General features: G+C 33.1%; 1 protein-coding gene across 1 annotated transcript in view; it reads right to left on the bottom strand.

Moving 5' to 3' along the window:
• BLTP1 (bridge-like lipid transfer protein family member 1) overlaps positions 1-22127 on the bottom strand; it is a 204592-nt gene that overhangs the window by 49693 nt on the left and 132772 nt on the right. The window contains exons 51-59 of the mRNA XM_080795525.1: positions 21540-21746; positions 20908-21146; positions 16008-16252; positions 13254-13359; positions 7761-7858; positions 6628-6813; positions 4912-5080; positions 3197-3408; positions 1274-1472 (exon numbers count right to left, since the gene is read on the bottom strand). Coding sequence (XP_080651651.1) covers positions 1274-1472; positions 3197-3408; positions 4912-5080; positions 6628-6813; positions 7761-7858; positions 13254-13359; positions 16008-16252; positions 20908-21146; positions 21540-21746 — 1661 coding nt within the window. The remainder of the gene's footprint in view (positions 1-1273; positions 1473-3196; positions 3409-4911; positions 5081-6627; positions 6814-7760; positions 7859-13253; positions 13360-16007; positions 16253-20907; positions 21147-21539; positions 21747-22127) is intronic.

Genomic DNA, 22127 nt, shown 5'->3' with positions numbered 1-22127 from the left:
TTATAGATTTTTAATATATGTTTTTGATTTTGATTCAGGGGCCTATTTCTCAGGCATTTCCCTTTATAATAAACTGTTAAGGAAATGGTATTCTCTCTTTGCTTCCAAATATATTTATCCATTTTAATGATTATAAAAAAGGTGAAGATATCATCTTACTAGAAATCAGTAATTTAAATTTATTTTAAGAAAATAAAGACACAAAAGTTATTAGTGACTTTTAAAAATATATATAACAACTGTATAGAAGCTTATTTGTAAAGATTCCTGATGAAGGCTATTTTTCTTCTTATGAATTTTAGGCATAAGTACTTTGATATCAAGTCCTCCTAATAACTTGAAGTATTTCACAGAAATTCCACTATTTTACCTATGAATTATTTAAGTGAGAAGCAGTCATAACCAGAATTTCACCCATAATTTTATCTAGGTTTTAGTCAAAGTGAAATGCCAAAACTTCAATTTTTTATATAAAAATTATGAAAAGTTTTCTTGTTCCTTAAAGAAGAACCAAAACTGGGAAGAAGATTTTCTTCCAATGGAGAAGGGAAAAAAACTGCATAAACCACAGCATCCCACCTTTTGCAAAGTAAGTATTAATTTTGGTTTAGAGACTGGCTGAGGAATTTTAGTTTGCAACCTTCAATTCCTCAGTTTTTCTTTACTAGAAGATAGATGATGATTTATTAACTCTGCTATAACATTTCTTATATTAAAATAAAAATAAAACCACATACCTTCAAAACTGTATATAAACACAGCTTTAGTTACACCCAACCTTGAGTATTATGTAATCAAAGGGATTCACACAAGTTACACATTGTAGCTTACAAATTTAGACACGTGAATTTATTTGTATCAATATTATTTTATGGCTGGAGTTCCTGTTTCTGGTTATCTACAACCCGTTGATCTATGTCATATGATGAACTGGATCTTGCACATTTATCACTTCCTTTGAAGATCCCCACAGAGCAAAGATGTTTATCTGGTCATTCATGAATCAATCATAGGAAAAAATCAGGTAGTAAACGAATCTTCAAATGCTAGACTATCAAGAAGAATGCCTAGTTGATTCACTTACCAAAACTACTGAAAGCTGCAGTTTTTCCACAAATATGACCTATCTTTAACTAAAAAGAGCCCTTATTTCAGAAAGTCCAATAACATTCCTGTAAGCTAAGCATCTTTTGGTTTTACAAATGAAGACACTGTTTTTTGTTTTTTAATTAAAAAAATTCTAACCCTCATATAGAAAATAAAAGGCACTCACAGGCATTCATCACTAGATCACCACGAATTTCTGGTTTCCAGTCATCCCACGACGTCTCAAAGCCATCAGCAAAGCGAATACAAAAGTTTTTGAAATGCCCTTTACTAACCAGAGATTCTGAAGAACAAGCAGTGATGAGAGTACTTTCAATGGTCAATACTAAAGCAGAACCAATGTCAAGGTCTCCAGTGTGATTAGACTGCAAAATGTATTAAAAAATAAAAGACAAAATGTTTTAAATTTGGAAATTCTCACAGGATTCATAGGAACAAAAGTTTAGAAAAAGTCAAGACTAGAAATCTTCATTAAAAAGCAGCTTAGAAAGTTGTCTACTTTTAAAACTTAAATTGTTGACGTGAATACATATGCCATGAGCATCTTTTCTTTTTATTATGTTCAATTAGCCAGCATATAGTACATCGTTAGTTTTTGATGTAGTGTTCAATGACTCATTAGTTGCATATAACACCCAGGGCTCATCACCACACGTGCCCTCCTTAGTACCCATCATCTAGTTACCCCATCCCACCAACCCCTCTTTTCTGTAACCCTCGGTTTCGGAGTCCAGAGTCTCTCATGGTCTCTCTCTCTCTCATTTCTTCACATTCAGTTTTCCCTCCTTTCCCCTATGGTCTTCTATGCTATTCCTTATGTTCCACATATGAGTAGGATATTAATTGTCTTCATCTTTTTTTTTTTTTTAACTTGCAAAAGGTTAAAAAAGGTTAGAGGAGAGAGCATAAGCAGGTGAGGGGGAGAGGGAGACAATCTTAAGCAGGCTCCATTTGGCACAGAGCCCCAGCAGGGCTCCACACGAGTCTCCATGTGGGGTTTGATCTCACTACTTTGAAATCATGACCTAAGCTGAAATAAACAGTGTGACACTTAACGGAGCCACGGAGGTGCCCCTAATTATCTAGTTTTCTATCCCAAGCTTCTGTTTTAGACAACTGCCTCTGGTGTACATGGCTTTCCTGAGCTCTGTCCATAATGCCATTAAAAAACCAAAATTCTTCAACTCCTGAGGCATGTTGCCAATCACTGACCCAGAGTTTTTCTTCACAATGTCTTGCTTAACAAATACTAAAAGTTAAACTCATTCAACAACTGGTTATAGGTTAAGGTAAATTTTAACAGTAAAACAGACCTCTGAATTTGATATAATTGTAATCTCTTAGGTTCAACCCCTGATAGAGGTTTATAGTCCTTTGTTTTTCTCATATGCATGTCCATAAATTATGAAAATTCTTGCTTTACCTGGTATACATAACTTGGAAATTTCATTACCATTAAATATGGCAGCTTAAAGGCACCCTATTTTAGATGAGGTTACTAAACATTATTAAATAATATTCTTAAATGTTCTTTTGCTTCTATTTTATTAACAATTATATGCCAAAGACTTGTTTGTTAAAAAACGAAACAATAAAAAGATTCTGAAAACTAAGCTGCTTATTTTTCCAGGTAAAAATTAAGATTCACCGGAGCACCTGGGTGGCTCAGGGAGTTAAGCTTCTGCCTTTGGCTCAGGTCATGAACCCGGGTCCTGGGATTGAGCCCTGCATCGGGCTCTCTGCTCAGAGGGAAGCCTGCTTCCCCCTCTCTCTCCGCCTGCCTCTCTGCCTACTTGTGAACACTCTCTCTGTCAAATAAATAAACAAAATCTTTAAAAAAAAATAAGATTTATCATATAGGTATCAATCTCGTCATAATTCTGTGGCAAAGTGCTTCTGAGCAAAGTCTCATGAGATTCATATTTAATACAGTGAGGATGAATAATGGCTGAAGGAATCCAATCTTACTTGCTATTAAACTCAAGTTATAAACTGTTAATCCAAAAAAAATTATTACACTCTATATACACAGAAGTGGTAAGTAGAATGCTGTACTCTTAATCTTGGACTATGATTTGATTTTTTGTACCTGTGCAGTATTTGTGATGGGCAGGCATATTCCCAGATCATTCACAGTAAGCTGGAGGAAGAGAGTCCCAAAGGCCTGGGCTGATGTTTGCTGGATACCTGGTAGCATATCTACTACCTCCTTTGTAGCCATATGAATATCTTTATGTAAAGCCATTCGTTGTTCATTCCAGTTGTCATAGGCGGCCTTATAATTCAGCCAAAACAGCACAGCTTTTTATAATTAAGGTGGGTTGGAAAGAAAATTAAAATCAAAGCTGTAAGGCTAGAAGGCAAGTAAAACTCAGTAGTTGTAAAATCTGGCTGATTAGTAAAAATTACTCCCATGAGAAAATTATAGCATTAGAATTAGAAAGGAGCTAAGATGATACACTCAATTTGAGAAATGAAAGCAGGCAATTGCATAATGGCAGAAAGAAGAAAATATTCCAGGTCCATTTTTTCACTTAACAGAATATTTGTGAAATGCCTATTAGATGTCATGTACTAGGATGCAACAGAAATGATATGAAAACAGAACATGGTCCCTGACCTTATAAAGCTTGCTGTTATACTGTTAAAAATTCTTGAAGGAGAGAAACCTAACAGTAGGAGTATACATTAAAAAGATATGACCTGCAAAGAGAGGCCAAGACATCGGAGTCTGTAACAAGAATGGGACCTTAAGGAAAACCTTCATTTAATGCAGTGTAAAGAAGGAGGAACCTAAAGAGGGAGAAAACTGAAGAGGCTAGGGAAGTAGAAGGAAAAGCAAGTGTCATGGACACAAAGAGTAGAAAGTACTTTAAGGAGTTGTTGAAAGCTGATGACAGGTTAGTAAGATGTGAAATGAAAAAAAAGTGCACAGAATTTAGCAAAATAAAACTATCTATAACACTGCCAAAAGAATAGTTTTCTAACAGACTTATCACCAGCTAATGCCTACCACCAATTTAAATCTTGAATGGTTTCATAAATGGTTCTTCATTACTTCTACAATTCCAACATACATGCCCAATATACATAAATTAGAGTCTATCTGTTCAGTCTTATTTCCTATTATTTTCTTTTATGAAAACTGCTACATGTTTTAGACTACTGTATTAATATATATTCATTCATATTCTCTCTCATTTGGTAAATATTTATTTAGTTCTTACTATAAGCTAGGGACTGTTCTAGACTGTCATAAGTAAGACTAGCTTCATTTCCTTGTCTCCCTGGTGAACTCCTGACTCCAAGTCAAATCTGAAGGATTAGTTTCTCCTCTTAGAAGCATAGGCAAAGTTAGAAGACTCCCTCAGTTGGGCAACAGGTATCTCCAACTCCTGTAGTGTACTTTGCTCTCTCCCACTGGACTGAGAGCTCCTTGAGGGCAGGGATCCTGTTTTCTATATCTCTATTCCACTTCCAAACAGTAAATTTTTACAGAATAAACGAATAAAGGCAGTGCCAGAACAAATGGGCGCAATAGTTTTTGAAACCAAAAACCTAGCATTACAATTAAAATTCTGAATCAGACATCCTATATATCCATGTAGAAAAGAAATTACTTTAAAAAGTAAAGTAAGTTTAAAAAATGAATAAGCAAAACACTTTTCTTGGATGCTCACATTTCAGAATTAGGAGATGTTCAGCTATCAAGCATTTACACTGGTAAACTACAGATGATTTTTATCCAACATTGCCAAAACATTTCTAAAACCAACAAGATAGAGTTGATGGACTTTATCTTACCTCTGTCAAAGGCCACAGGTTGTGCATAAACAATTGGTCTATTCAAGGTAATAAGCACAGCTTCCCTATCAGAAGAACCACTGATTTCTTCTCGGAGGGCATTTCTTAATCCAATTCTGGTTTTAAAATAGGCAACTTGATGAAAATCAGAACCAGCTTCCTCATAAACCTAAAATAAAATTAAAAGCTCAATAAAAGCAAGTAATGGAAGACATTTTGATAAAAAAACCTAAAAGTTTTAACAATTAATAGTATTATTCATCAGTGAACTACTGTATACTTTTCTCAGTTTTGTCAATGATACATTCCTTATATTCTGTACCATAAACACCTGAAATTAATAAAGAACATGAATTTGGGTAAATAAGAAGTAAGTATGAAGTCATACATAAATTCATAGAAAAGCTAGGACAAGGTCCATATTCTTTTTTGTTTGTTTGTTTTTGTTTTGTTTTTTATTTGACAGAGAACGCAAGCGGGCAGAGAGGCAGGCAGAGAGAGAGGGGGAAGCAGGCTCCCCGCTGAGCAGAGAGCCCCGCATGGCTCAATCCCAGGACCCTGGGTTCATGACCTGAGCCGAAGGCAGAGGCTTTAACCCACTGAGCCACCCAGGTGCCCCAAGGTCCATATTCTTAATATCAACATATTAACTGTTTTAAGATAATTAGATCCTTTCTTTTCTTAATATGTGTTTCCATTTGGAAAAAAATTACTGTTTTTTTAAAGATGGCAAGAAATTTTTCTTCATTTATTTCCCCACATAATGTTTAATATAGCCATTCAATTTAGAAAGTATGACTGATATTCCTTTAATTAATTCTTCAAATAAAAGAAGGAAAAAGGTTAAAATCTACATAATAATTTCTAGCAAAATAAGAACAATAACAAAAAATGCCCCAATGAGCTATGAAAATTTTATTTTTATAAAACAAAATCTGATTTATTGCTGTGAATGTGTATGTATGTGTGCGTAAAACTTTCTATACATATATACACATACATGTATAGACATATATACACATATGTGTATAGACATATATACAAATATGTGTGTGATATATATGTGTACATACATACGTAAAACCTGGTATATGTAAAACTTTCTATGTTTAACATTACAGTATGCAAAACTTGCCAATATTAAACAGGCAGTTAAGAAACTTAGTAACATTTTAAAAACTGACCAATTGTTAGTACAGAGTGCTAAAATAAAAAAAAATTCTAACAAAATCAAGAGCAATTATAAACAAGTATTTATGAAGATGCTGAATTAAGCTTCATGAGATTGCACTTGCACTAAACTATAGCAATATACCACCCAAAAACACTCAATGAAATGCCAAACTAAAACTGTAAAGGCCTCCTTTTTTTTTTTTTTTTAAGATTTTATTTATTTGACAGAGAGAGAGAGATCACAAGTAGGCAGAGAGGCAGGCAGAGAGAGGGGGGAAGCAGGGTCCCCGCTGAGCAGAGAGCCCGATGCGGGGCTCGATCCCAGGACCCTGAGACCATGACCTGAGCCGAAGGCAGAGGCTTAACCCACCGAGCCACCCAGGCGCCCCATGTAAAGGCCTTCTTAAATGATGTTTCTCTCCAATTTAAAATTGGAAATTTAGGAATATTAAATTCTTTTTTAAAGTATGATAATAAAGTAATTCAAATTTATATACAAAATTTAAAAGCCAAAATTCTAATATCAGCATATTCTGTACTCACTTGATGTTTGACAATTTGTCCTAATGCCAGATTTAAATCCACTTGACATTTACCAAACAGTTTCAGATAGCTGCTACTCCCTGGTGAAGCTTTGGTTTGAAGTCGGTTCGAAAGTTCCAGCTCTATCAATCCAGTTTCAAATCTCACAGCTCTCATTGATGGAGTAGTGGCTGTTACTTGAATACCCTAGAGCAGATTATAGGTTAGGAGGAAAAAAATAATCTTAAATCAACAATATGCACTCACTCAAATGAAATCTTTCAATATGATAAAGTAGCCATGTTTTAAAACACACATGGGCTGTCTAAAGAGCTGATAAACTGGAAACATTCTTTAATTTCTCATATTAGTAGGGAATTTTTTAACTCTTAAATTTTATTTTAATATTTTGTACTTAACATCTGAACTGTTCATGAGTTAAATACATTAATTATAGTTAATCGTTAGGTAACAGTATTTTTAACACTGCTATATCTTTTTTTTATTTTTAAAGATTTTATTTATTTATTTGACAGAGATCACAAGCAGGCAGAGAGGCAAGCAGAGAGGCAGGCAGAGAAAGAAGGGGAAGCAGGCCCTCCAATGAGCAGAGAGCCTGATGCGGGGCTTGATCCCAGGACCCTGAGACCATGACCCAAGCCGAAGGCAGAGGCCTAACCCACTGAACCACCCCAGTGCCCCAACACTGCTCTCTTAAGTACTGGAAATATTAAGGTTTCTATTAAGGTACTACTGTTAATTGGACAAATGTAAAAATACTTCTTACAGAGTAACTTACAGCTATAATAATTAGAAAAAAATGATATATTTATCAGAAGGGGGCAGTTAAATAAGTTGTTACAACTGTATAAAAAATAGTACAGCTATTAAGGAAGATAAATTAATCTATATGTTCTGACATGAAAAGGTATCCAAGCACAAATATATGCATAAACATATGCATATATAAAAGTACAAACAGAGAAAAGTCCTAAAGGACATTCAATTGCCAAAGCTTTTCCTCTTGAGTGGATGGGGTCATACTTCATTTTTATTTTCTACTCGCACATTTATGTATAATATGAATTCCTATAACTAGAATACATTAAATACTTAGAAAAATACTTCAAAAAGTATAATTACTTATATGTTACCTTAAACTGCAAGTTCAGGGAATAGAGTAGAATTTTAGGCTTATCTCCATCTGTTGTTCCATCATGTTCATTCCAAAGAGGAATAGGCTGCTCCCCACCTAAAGAGATTAAATAATTGAGGGTCTGGGGCAATCACTTTAAGAGGAAAATAATAATTTTGTGCAAAAACAGTTCTTTTCTTTTTTCTGATCATTAACTTATTCTTTAGTACAGATTGTAGCCATGACACATTTCACTGACACAGATTTTTGTAAGTTAGTGATAATACTGCATATATTGGCATTTATTAAGAACATTTTATAAGGACTAAAAACATTATGTGTATAATTAAACAAATGTAATTATATATCTCAGAAAATGTATCTGAGGGGAAAAAAGTAAACTGAATTGATTTCTTTAACCAAATATGTGAACCTGTTGTTTACATTTATATATGCTGCAAACAAGATTAAAAGAAAAAAATAAAGGTGATGAAATTTTAAAATAAGGTAATACATGCTAATAATAAAGAGTGTGACAGCAAAGGTTTGTCCTACAAATTAAAAAAAAAAATGGAGGAAAATTTCCTCAATTTGAAAATATCTACAAAGGTCTACAGTTAAAATGATATGCTCAATCGTGAAAAGCCTGAAACTTCCCTAGGCTTAGATAAAGTATAAGACAAGGATGACTCCTTACCATTTCTGTTTAACATCATACGTAAAGTCCTAGCTAATGTAATAATACAAGAAAAGGAAAGAAAAGATACAGAGATTGGGAAGGACAAAATAAACTTGTCTTTGTTGTTCACAAATGACAAGATTATGTATGTGGAAAATCTGACAAAACTGACAAAAAAAAACACAAAAACCCGCTGGAACCAATAAGGGATTATTGCAAGGCTACAGGATTACAAGGTTACAGGTCAATCACTTTCCTGTATACTGTATAATGTATATTGTATAATGAGGAGTGGAATTTGAAGTTAAAAACACAATGCCACTTATATTAACATGACAAAAATTAAGTTAATCGGGTATAAATTAACAATATTATGTATAAGATCTACATGAGGAAAACTAAAATTATAAGGAAAAGTATCAAAGAAGAACTAAATAAATGGAGAGGTATTTCATGTTCATAGACAAGAAAACTCAATATTGTCAAGATGTCAGTTCTTCCCAATTTCAGCTTTAAATTCAATGCAATTCCAATCAAAATCTAGCAAGTTATTTTGTGGATATCAACAAATTGATACTAAAGTATGTATGGAAAGACAAAAGACCCAGAATAGCCAAGGAGAACAAAGCTAGAGCACTGACACTTTCTGACTTCAAGACTACAGTAAACAAGGGAGTGTGGGGTTGGTGAAAGAACAAATAATACATCACTGGAACAAAATGAAAAGCCCAGAAACAGACCAATACAGTGAAGTGATCTTTTACAAAAAAGAAAAGGCAATACAATGAAGGAAAGTCAGTCTTTTCAGTAGACGATGCTGGGGTAACTGGATATTGACATGCAAAAAAAATGAATCTAGACATAGACCTTATACTTTTCACAAAAATTAACTCAAAATGAATCACAGACCTTAATGTAAAATGTAAAACTATAAAAGTCCTGTAAAATAACATAGGAGAAAACATAAATAACCTTCCATATGGTGAGGACTTTTTAGATACAACACCAAAGGCATAATCCATGAAAGAAAGAATTGATAAACTGCACTTCACTAAAATTAAGAGCTTCTATTCTACAAAAGACAATGTCAAGAGAATGAGAAGATAAACTGTAACTGGGAGAAAATACTTTTAAAAAATACACGTGATAAAGGACTGTTGTCTAAAATATGCAAAGAGCTCTAAAAACTAAAAAAGATAACAAACATGATTAAAAAATAGGCCAGGGGCATCTGGGTGGCTCAGTGGGTTAAAGCCTCTGCCTTCAGCTCAGGTCATGATCCTGGAGTCCTGGGATCAAGCCCCGCATTGGGCTCTCTGCTCAGCAGGGAGCCTGCTTCCCCCTCTCTCTCTGCCTGCCTCCTTGCCTGCTTGTGATCTTTGTCTGTCAAATAAATGAATAAAATCTTCAAAAAATAAAAATGGGCCAAAGACCTTAATAGACATTTCACCAAAGAAGATACACAGATGGTAAATAAGCACAAGAAAAGATCCTTTACAGAGCATCATCATACCATCAGGAAATGAAAATTAAAACAATACTAAGATACCACTACAAATCCATTAGAATAGCCAAAATTTGGAACACTGAAACACCAAATGCTGATAAGGATATGAAGCAGCAATATCCCTCATTCATTCTTGGTGAGAATGCAAAACAGTATAGCCACTTTGGATGACTTTTGGTAGTTTCCTATTAAATTAAACATATTCTTACCATATGATCCAGCAATCATACTCCTTGGTTGCAATCCAAAGGAGCTGAAAATTTATGTCCACACAAAAACTTGCATACAGATGTTTGTAGCAGCTTTATTCATAATTGCCAAAATGTGGAAGCGACTAAGGGAGGGATAAATAGGTGGAGCACTAAGAAGTTTTAGGGCAGTGAAACTACTCTGTAGGATACTATAATGGTAGATACATGTCATTATTCATTTGTCTAAAGCCACAAAGCGTACAACACCAAGAGTGAACCCTAATGTAAACGATAGACTTTGGGTGATAATGGTGTGCTAATGCAGATTCATCAGTTGTAACTCATGTGCCAGTCTGGCGGGGAACGTTGATAATGGGGAAGGCTATACATGACTGGAGGAGGAGACATCCGGGAATTTCTGTAACTTCCCTCAATTTGCTGTGGAACAAAAATTGCTCTAAAAAGTTAATTTTTTAAAAAAGCCTATTTGTGTGTGGTGAAAAAACAATGAATACTGTTACGCTGAAAATAAATAAAAAATTTAATTAAAAAAAAAAAAGCCTATTTGTTCTGTTGATCCTATCACTGCCTTGAGTATCTTCTATGTAGTCACAGAAAATTTTTTTTCTTAAAATTTAAAAGCAAGAGTTCTGCCACTTACAAAATATACTGCACCTTAATTTTAGCTTACAGAAATATCAGAAACACTATTAGTCACATTAACTCCACATTTTTTTTACCTCATTTTAAATTAAATATATAATTGGCCCAATTCTCAGAAGGTAACCTCCTTATATGTTTCTAAGATGGCTGTCCATATTCAAAACTAAATCTCTTCTGTTAACTACGTCAGTGCTTACCTACATCTTTCTAAAACCCAGGGAGTCTGTGGACAGTAAAATTGTAAGAACTGATTCCTCAAAAAAAAATTTTACTAACAAACTTAATGATTGCTGTAAATGAGTATTTCTATACAACAGAAAATGCCTAGAGCTAAATTTAATATTAAAGACAAGCATAAGGAAAAAGTGTAAGAAATAAAGAAATAAGGCAATAACTATGAAGATTATGGGAAAGTAGGGAAGCAATAGAGAGATTAGAATACTAAGAAACTTGGCTACAAGGGTTCAAAGTATTCCCTCTCAATAGCACTCTCTGGTTTTGTAAAATCTCTGCTCTATAAGGTCCTGGGGCCAGCTAGATGATAAATGACTTACTTTCATCTTTTTTCCTAGAGTTCACTCTATTGTCAGGAAGGAATGGTTCAGGGATTAGACCTAGCTACTGAATGACTTTGGTATCTGGATTCTTCACAGCGATTAGTCAACATTCATGGTTAGAACATTAATTTCTAGTTTTCCTTTCCAGCTCATTCTTCATAGACCTAGGAATATACTTGCAATTCCTCACTGACTGCAATTTGAACGTTAAGAAAAGCCTTTCCTTATGGAAGGCACGTATTGCATGGAGCACTAGGTGTGGTGCATAAACAATGAATTTTGGAACACTGAAAAGAAAGAAAAGAAAAGAAAAGAAAAGAAAAGAAAAGAAAAGAGAAAAGAAAAGAAAAAAGCTTTTCTTTCTCTTTCATCAAAACTACCTTAAGGGCAACTCATAGTGCCAGTCTGATACTAGAACTCTACAATGCTAGCTTTTTAACCATCAAAGATTCAAAATTACTTTAAGAGTCTATTTATTTTTTTTAAAAAAAGAGTCTATATATTTTATATGTTTTTTCATTATATATATTCAGTAATAACAGACTTGAAAATATTCTTTAGAACTCATACAAATTAACCAGCTTAAAATATTCTTAACTTCCATATCTCAATGTTCTAATGTGATTTTAACCAGGTAAATGGGCCACATCAAAACTTCTGTATATTCCCCAAACAGAGGTACCTTCAGTGGCAGAAAGAACTTTGCTATTAATTTTTTTTTCTTCCTTAATGGTTTGCATTCAACTATTTTCAGAAAAATTCCAAGGCTACCAATTGAACTGATTTTTTAAAACTTGTGAAATTCTATAGCTCTACTGTGCCTCTTCAATATACTCATTTAGTAGTTCCCAGACTTCAGATAAAATCAGAACCAGCCCATGAGAATCAGGAAAATCTGTTCACATGGGTACTACACAATTTAATTCCCTACTGCAATGAGTTTTGTCCCCCTTTGGGGCCTTATTGAATACTTGTCCTTAAGCTCTAACTGCATCTTCTCTACCTCTCCTTTCTTGCCAAAGAGATTTCATTTATGAGGTTTGGGAATAGGACTTCCTCTGTAGAGTGTTTTCTGATTTCTTCAACTAGATTAGCTTCTCCTCTGGCACAGACACAGCACCCTGTTCTTGTCATTCATAGAACTCATTAAAATTATAACTGAATACCCAAATACTTAATAAATCTGTTAAATGAATGAATTTATTCATCAAATGGAGGAATCTCCTCTTGATAGCAATTTATAGATGTGGCTTCACTATTATTTTAACATGATTATATCCATACTGGAAATATTAAGCCTCAAGAATTCTTATGCAGTCAACTTATTTTCCATTCTAATACCTCTTAAAACTTTATCTTATGAATATGATATACTTTTATGTATATTTATATGTAAAGTATATGAATACTTTATCTTATGATCTTTTTAAAATCAAACATGTATTTCCTCTTTAAATGTAAAACTGTTATTAAGATGCTCATTTGTAATCTACTCTTGATGCACAGTAAAAATATAAGGGTTGCTACAGATTTACTGGGTAACAAGCAGAGTCATCATATGGTATAAAGTTAAAATCTCATATTGATCTAAATCTTGCTCCCAAATGAGTAATATTAGTTTGGTTAACAGACATACACTGTTAGCTCTTCTTGTGGGGGTGGGGAAGAAGCATAAAGGAGCTTTGTGAAATTTATAAATCGTAAATGTATACATTATACAATGACAAAAGTAATAAGCAAAAGAATCTGTAGGTGGAAAAGCCAGAAAAGGAATGCAGAGTTTTAGGGAGTTACTCAACAACTATATCTAAATGATAGATCAATACTCATACCACAGATAAATGAAACATCATGGACCCATTGAGAATAAAAATCTGCTATATATTCTATATTACCAGGTACCTGATTATCTTACCAGAAACTTTCTGTATTACTTCATTAACTTCCTTCATGAACACTTTCTGTACAAATACCAAGTGGTTTAGAAGATCAGTTGTGAGATTATGTTCAAAGGAACCAACCTGCCAAGCAAAATCAGAATATTAGATTAACAATACTCACTGTATTTGTTGTAAATACCTCTTTTGCTCACATAGGTCATCCTAAACTCTGAAGAAAAACAATGAATTATCGATATATTATTTGAAAAAAAGGTTAAAAAAATATTCAGATCGCCCAATATTTACTGGTCTGATATTATTATGGGCCATTCCTTAATTTTTTTTTTAATAACAGGAGTCAATAAAGTATCTTTTTTCTATCTTTCGAGAGTGAATGAAATTTAGACTTTATGTAACCTGCTAATCTCAAAACTGAAATTTTGTCTAGAGTACTTTTTATTTTCAATGACTACTATTATAGTTAGTGGTAGAACCAAGGACAAGTATCATTACACATGAAAGTAAATTTATTTGCACATTCAAATATTTATTGACCATCTACTTTGTACATCATTAGATGTTAAGGACATAGCTGTGAATAAAAACAACAAAATCATGGCTCTCATGAGGCTAACATTCGCATGAAATAGCGAATCAGATATATTCAACCAGCTTTGATATATTTCTATAATTAGTATAAAGTGTAAGATTTCTGGGAAGATTTGAAGCTGAGTATTATAGTAAAGATAAGGTGAAACACCCTTATGAGTAAGACAAATGCTTCAAACTTGCCACTTTGTTAGCAGCAATGGCCACAGTCGCCAAACTATGGAAAGAAGCAAGATGCCCTTCAACGGACGAATGGATAAGGAAGATGTGGTCCATATACACTATGGAGTATTATGCCTCCATCAGAAAGGATGAATACCCAACTTTTGTAGCAACATAGACAGGACTGGAAGAGATTATTCTGAGTGAAATAAGTCAAGCAGAGAGAGTCAATTATCATATGGTTTCACTTATTTGTGGAGCATAAGAAATAACATGGAGTACATGGGGAGAGATGGAGAGGAGATGGGAGTTGGGGGAAACTGGAGGGGGAGACGAACCATGAGAGACTACGGACTCTGAAAAACAATATGAGGGTTTTGAAGGGGCGGGGGATGGGAGTTTGGGTGCGCCTGGTGGTGGGTATTATGGAGGGCACGTATTGTATGGAACGCGGGGTGTGGTGCATAAACAATGAATTCTGGTACACTGAAAAGAAATTTTAAAAATTTAAAAAAAGACAAGTCTATCTCACTGTGATTTTGTACTTTTAATACACCACATATATTTAGGCTAAAAAAAAAATTAAAAAAGCAAAATAGATTTAGTAGTCTTTACTTAAATGAGAAGTCACATAAAGTCTAAGTTGTACCAGTCACTTTTTATTTTGTATAGAGTAGTACAGAATGGACTAAGATGATTTTCATGTGTATTTATTTTAAGCCATAGTAAAACAGGCAACTGTCTGAGGAATGCAACTTTAGATTCTTTCAAGAGTTTGTATTTAACTGCATTCTTAGCAAATCTGGGATTGTGTTCTTCCCCAATTACAAACTTTATACCTCACTAATAGCCAATATTAGTAAGGAATTATGTAACATACTGTATCAGATTTGTTTTATTTTCTGTCAAATGAGGCATTAAGAATAGTATTATTAGAGTTTGAAGCACTTCTTTTTCAGAATAGAAAGCACAAATGAAATATGCTTTATAATCTACCTTTTAAATAAATACCTGACTTCTAGAATTTTATACACTATTTTTTTTTGTACACTCATTTTTCACATAAAGAAATCCTAACCTTTAGAGAGGTGGCAGTTTAAGCAGGGTCTAAAGAAGGTAAACCAAACTTAAATATCTCCCATAGCTCTAATATTTCTAGCAAAGAACTCAAAGAGCATTCTCACAGATGCTTCACATTCTAGAGAATAAAACTTACAAAAGAAATAGTTAGAAAACTGCTTTTTGATAAAGTTGCAATTGTTTCTGACAAACTGACAAAGAAAGCTGGGACCCACACTGTGTAAAAATTCTACATTGCTCATTTGACTGTGGAAAGATTTAGGGAAAGTTAGTTAATTCCTTTCAGCTTTAACTTTCTGCTATATTAAATTAGCATAATAACAGATGACTTGTTTACCACAAATCAAGTAAAAAATACGTATCAGAAGGTTTTTTAAACTTATGACAGTTTTAACAATATAAATTGAAAAAATAATGATGGAATCACGTATGCTGGTTTTCAACTTCCCTTAGTAAAGAAATTAGTCTGAATTTAACTGTAATTATTTTATTTGTATGACCTTTAGGTTGTTAATAAATATGAAAAAAAAGATTGTTAATAATTATGTCTTCCTGATGAATCATGTAACCTCCTGAGGCCTCAGTTTTTTCACTTACAAAATGAGAACAAATATATATGCCTCTTAGGATTAAAATATTATACAAGTGAATGCATATAAGTGCTATTAGCTTTTTTATTACCAAATGAACCATAAAGTATTAAGGAGAAAGATATGAAACCTAATGTAAGAAGTACAAATTCAAAGATGAGTAATAAAAAAAGCATATTTACATGAAACTATAGAGAGACAGAAATATACACACGTGTACATACACATACCCCAAATTTGGTATAAAATTCTATAAGAATAAATGATTTAATGATCTGTCTTGAAAGTTAGACCTAAAGCTTCAAGACTCCTAAATGACAAAGCATAAGGGAATTAAAAAGTACTTACTTCTGCCACACAACGTAGATAATTTCCCTGTAAATAGTACCCTTGTTTAGAAGGTAGTTCATCGATACTCCACACCTGATCTGAATAACTATCATGTTCTTCCATTATGTATTTCCCTGACATAGTAACAGGAGGAAGATTGAGACTGGCAGAAGGAGGGATGGTTGACATATCTGTGGCAGAGACTTTCGAAGTAAAACGTAATCTGTGATTTGGCAGCTCAAATGTAAACCTGGTCTGTGCACCTGTAAGACAAAAGAAAAGTTACTGTTTGTTTGCTCAGTGCTCATTTACTCCTTTGTTCAAAAAATGATTTCTAAAAAAATGCATACATATCCCAAATAAAACAAATCCTTATATATGCCATGGGTACGATAGTCAGTCAGTATTATTAAGCCAGAAAGTATTATTTATTAAGCCTACAAAGTGCCAGAGAAACACCTACTAATGTTCTTTATTTCACAGAAGGTAGAACAGAAAGAAAGTGTCCTTATCACAGAAGAGTTATAACAAGAGAAATTAAGTGTAAAAAAAATTCTCATCCATATTCACATTCATTCTGCTTTATTGGCAGAGAAGTCAGCACCTAACAACTAGGCTCCTGTAACTGATTCAGTGAAAACTATCAAACCTTTGTACTCACTGGAAATATTCACCAGGTATAAAATTATGCAAACATATGTATTTTTGACCTTAACAGTAATTATTAACAGGACCAAATAAGGATATGCTATGAGTTTTAGTTTACTAAAACTACTGTTGGTTCTAAACACTTAAATCAATAATTTGGCATGCAATTGTTCAAATAATTATACATATACAACCTATATTATTATTCAAGCCATATTTCTCCAGCTATTTATGAAGGTATTAAGGAGTAGAAAAAGCCTTGTTAAAATCAAGATCTATTATCACCCGTTGTATATACTGTGTAATGTATACACACGTGCTCCTTTGCAACCAAGAAAGTCTTACACTGTTCTTTTTTTTCTTTTTTAACATATACCGTATTATTTGTTTCAGGGGTACATGTCTGTGATTCATCAGTCTTACACAATTCACAGCACTCACCATAACCCTCCCCAATGTCCATAACCCAGCCATCCCAACCCTCCCACACCACTCCCCTCCAGCAACCCTCAGTTTGTTTCCTGAGATTAAGTCTTAAACTGTTCTATACATTACCAATTCTCTCCACTCAAACGTCATTAGTCTATTTTGCCTATATACATATTATAATTTAATAAATATGCCTAGTGCTCTCAATTGTGTCAGAAATAATTTTCTTTTTTCAAAATACTAGTAAAAGATCATTCATATATTACATTCACTATATTCACTAACTATACAATAATGTTTATACTTGAAATGAGTTAGGCATAAACAGAAAAAAGTTCCTTCACCAAATGTTGTATACAACTGTGAGTGGCCAGACAGATCATGACTGCTCTAACTTCTTCTAACTCCAACCAAGCAACTCAGTGACTATCACTTGCAGGATGAAAAGGTGGTGGCTACCACAGTAATTACCATTTTTACTACTACCACCAGCATTACCAAGTACAAACATCAAGACTGAAGTAATCCTAGGCCTCAGGTCATCCCTTATCACTAGTATAGTCATTCTTTTGCTATTTTTGTCCCTTTCCTTCATTTTGAGAAGAACTATGTATTCCTATCTGTCTAGATATTTGATATTTCATTTACTTTGCTCCTAAATATTCATATCTTCCTAGTTCCAACTGCCTATTTGGCTTTTGACCTACTGTCTTTGTTGAATCTTATATTACATGGATGCCCTGAAAAAATGGCCAAGATGAGTCTAATTTATTATCAGCCCAACAGCCAAAGGCCTAATACTTCTGACTCTGCCAAATCTGCAAGTTCCCTTCATAGTGCTTCTCTTTCTAGTAATAGAAAGATCTAGATGTTCAGAAAAATCCCTCTCAATAAAGAAAAGTTAAAATGCTAGGAGTAGGAATAAAGATATACATGTAAATATATATAAATACATATGTGCATTTTTACATGTTTACATATGTCTATGTATGCACATGTTTAAATTAGTAATACAACTTACATTAATGGTATAAAGGAGAAAAAAACATTTTAATTTCAATAGACGTAGGAAAAAAGCATCTGATAATATTCACCAGTTTCTCTTCATAGAAACTCTTAACACACTAAGAATAGAAGTCGATTTTCTTAAATTCCCTGATAAAGGGAATCTAGAAAAACCTTATAGCAAACATCACATTCATTGATGAAATATTGATTTCTTTAAGAAATAAGAGTAAGACAAGGATGCCCACAATACCCCCTTTTCTGAACATTGTAGCAGAGCACAATAAGAAAAAGAAATAAAAATTCTTAAGGACTGGAAAGGAAGAAACAAAAGTATCATTTGCAAATGGTACAAGTATCTACTTAGGAAACTCTAAAGAATCTTATTAGCAATAAAAAAAGTTCACTATGGCGCTGAGTATAAATTAACATAAAAGGATCAAGTGCATTTGTACATCTTACCACCAGATTAGAAAATGCCATTTTACAAAATATCCCATTTGTACTAACTAAACAACAATAACAATATAACATAAGGTACCTAGGAATTTATGCAAATAATTATATCTTGTAACAGAGGCACAAAAACCTTAGGTTGAAATATTTTATTTTAAACTTTGTAGAAAAACACTGGAGAAGACCTAAAGAGACAAAGAAGTACATATTCGAGAATAGAAGAGTTAAATATTATATCAATTCTCAGTATTAATCAATATTGTCAATTCTCTGCCTGGGTTAAACGTCTGCCTTCGACTCAGGCTCAGGCTGTGATCTGGGATAGAGCCCCACACTGGGCTCCCTGCTCAGCAGGGAGCCTGTTTCTCCCTCTTACTCTTCCTCTGCCTGCCACTCACCCTGCTTGTGCTCTCTGTCAAGTAAATAAATAGAATCTTATATTCTCAATTCTCCCCAAGTAAATCTATGGATTTAATAAAATTCTTGTAAGAATCCAAATAGGCTTCTTCAGAGAACTTGACAAACTGACTTCTAAAATGAATATGAAAGAGTAATTAAAAATAACCAAGATAACTCCTTAAAAAGGAAATGTCAGATAGCAATATGAGACTGTAAATAGGTGGTGCAAATAGGCCAATGAAGCATAATAAAGAACTTTGAAACAGACCCGACATGTATCAGCACTTAAGAGATAACAATAATGGACTATGTATCAACCAAAAAAAGGACAGATCAGTCAGTAAGTGATGATGCAGTAACTGATTGGACAAATGCACATCAAATTAAAGAAAAAAATAATTCCATATAGACTAAAAATTTAAAAAGAAACATTGAAAAATATTTAACAGAAAACATAAGAGAATAGCTTCATAATCCTGAGACGATAAGAAATTCTTTAAGATATAAAAATACATATCACCCAAGAAAATACTGGTAAATTCAATTACTTTAAAATTAAGAATATTTGTTGGTCAAAAGACAATAAAGTGAACTAAGCCTCTAATGAGATGAAAATGTATGTTAAACTTATAATATTAAAAGTATAACATAAAACATATAAAGAATTCCTGTGGACAAAAAAACCCCAAATGATTCAATGGTAAAATGGGCAAAAAACAATAACCATCAATAGGCACTTCACAACAGAAAACATATAAAGGATATCTTAATAAAAAATCAGCTTAATTAAAAAAATATAAATCAACATTGCAGTGAAATACCATTCCACATTCACCACACAAAGTAAAAATATAAAAGTCAGAATATACCAATTGTTGACAAGGATGTGGAATAATGGGAACTCTTATCTAATACAGGAAGACAGTAAATACTGGTGAACACAAGTACTTTGGGAAACAGTTTTGTACTTTCTAATAAAATTAAAGATGGATTTACCCTACAATCTAGCTGTACCACTCCTAAGTAAATATCCTTGAGAAACTCATGCACATGTACTAAGAGATGTGAGAACTGTAATAGCAAAAATATAAAATGAGCCAAAGATCCATCGACAGTAGAGTACTAAGTTGTAATATAATCACTTAATGGACTATTAGGTGTCAGTGAAAATTGAACGAACCACAGATACATGAATCTCAAACAAAATATATAGTAAAAATTTTCCAATTAAAAAAATACATTAGTGGGAGTTCAAGCAACTAAAGTTCAAAACACAAGCCATTTATGAGTATATACATACATGGTAAAACTATACAGAAAAGCAAAGGAATGGGTAATACAAAATTCATGTTAGTGGTTATTCCATTAAGAGTCTTGAAGAAAATCTGGTAGTGATAATATTCTTTGAAGGAGCCTTCATAGTACTGGTAATATTTTCATTCTTAGTTTGTGTAATTGGTTGGTAAGGTCACAGTTCTTTATTATTCTTAAAACTGTGTGTATATAATTTACATGCTTTTTATATATGGTAAGTTCCAGAATAAAAATACAGCAGCAAAAAATTTCTGGAGATTGTATATAAGGATCACAATATCTTATAAAAGTAGCTATTTTGAAGAAGCCAAATAACCTCTGATTTGCACTCAATTCACCAATGAGAAAATAAACCAAGTTATTCAGACTATAAAGAAACGAACAAATGTGGAAATTAATTTAACTTAAGTTTGATTAGCAATGGCCTCAATAGTTGAATAGCTCTGAAGAGTTCAAATAAAAAAAGAGTCCCTGCTGGTCATTCAAGGAAGATGTAACTGGTATTTTTTACCTGACTGAAGAGCATCATTAATGAAATTTAAAAGTACTCTCATTAAAATTATTTAAATTTTAATATAATATCTTCAAAACAAAATGTACTTCTCATCAAAATATTACTAATTTCTCAAACCAATCATAGATTTTAAGAGACTGAATTCATTGTTACCTGTCATTCCATGACTTCTCATTCTTCCCATTTTGTATTCTGCTTTCAGAGATGGTAAAAGTGCTGCTCCAATGGCTATACCATCTAACATGGCACTGAATTTAAGAACAATGGGCTTCTTTTCTAAACCTTCGGGTAACTGAGGAAATTCATTTGTTTCAATAGGAGTTTGATTAACACTTGTTGGAGTTTTTTCAGAAGGTAGGGGTGTTGCAATATCTTCTTTCATAGGTTGTGGGCTATAAAACAAAAAAAAATCACTTAAAAATATGTAATTAGAACAGCTACCATTTTATTCTATGAAATTACTAGAATTCACAATGAAAAATAGTGAAAATTAACTGTATACAGAGGTCTTCTAATACCAGACCACCTTAAGACTTCCTAAAAAAAGCCACAGAAAAATGATGATCTAGAAAAGTAAACAAGAAATAATAAAAATACAAATGAATGTTATACTGTCAAGGCAAATCATATCCTTAATTTGAAACTAGAGTTAAGACTCATGTTTGATTTCAAATTCTACAACTTAAGCATTGTGCACTTTACTACTTCCTCTAAACTACTGTTAACACACCAAAGACCAATTTAAAGTATTACACAGAACCAGAGAACTTGAAGAAATAACTTACGCTGTAGAAGGCTGTCTGATAAGATCTGAGATCTGCTTAGATAGTTGGTGAGAACTTCGAACCATCATGCTATGTAAGGTGGCAGGGTGCTGGGGAATGTTGATGCTGATAGCTCCTACTTTGAACACGGCAGCATTGTTAGTCTTCAACCCTCTCTGGGCACTGTAGAGGGCTTGTGACTTGGCAATACTACATTTCACTACAGTTCTATTAATAAAGAAGGAGGCGCATTAAAAGACAGCCAAATAAAGAGAAATGTTGAAAAAGTATTTTTAAAGTAAGACAATGCTTTTAAATCATTCAATGAACTAAATGACTTAAGATTTTTCATGCATTTAAATCATATATTGAGGAAATATTTTATAAAAACATTGAAATATATTTATTTTATATTGTTTGCATTGAAAACCATTCTATATCTTAACAGAGTTTATGGAAGAAAACATGTATGTGCTTATAAGTAAAAGAATGAACACTGACATACTACATGTATACAACACACAAAATTCCATCTTTATTTTTCCTCCATTCAGAACTCCTCTTTTTGCCCCCAGCTTATTTTAGGGATATGTGTAACCACTAAGAAAG

Source organism: Martes martes, assembly GCF_963455335.1.
Source record: "Martes martes genome assembly, chromosome: 2".
Lineage (NCBI taxonomy): Eukaryota > Metazoa > Chordata > Mammalia > Carnivora > Mustelidae > Martes > Martes martes.
The sequence above is the reverse complement of the archived record's forward strand: the minus strand, read 5'-3'. Positions and strand labels throughout refer to the sequence as shown.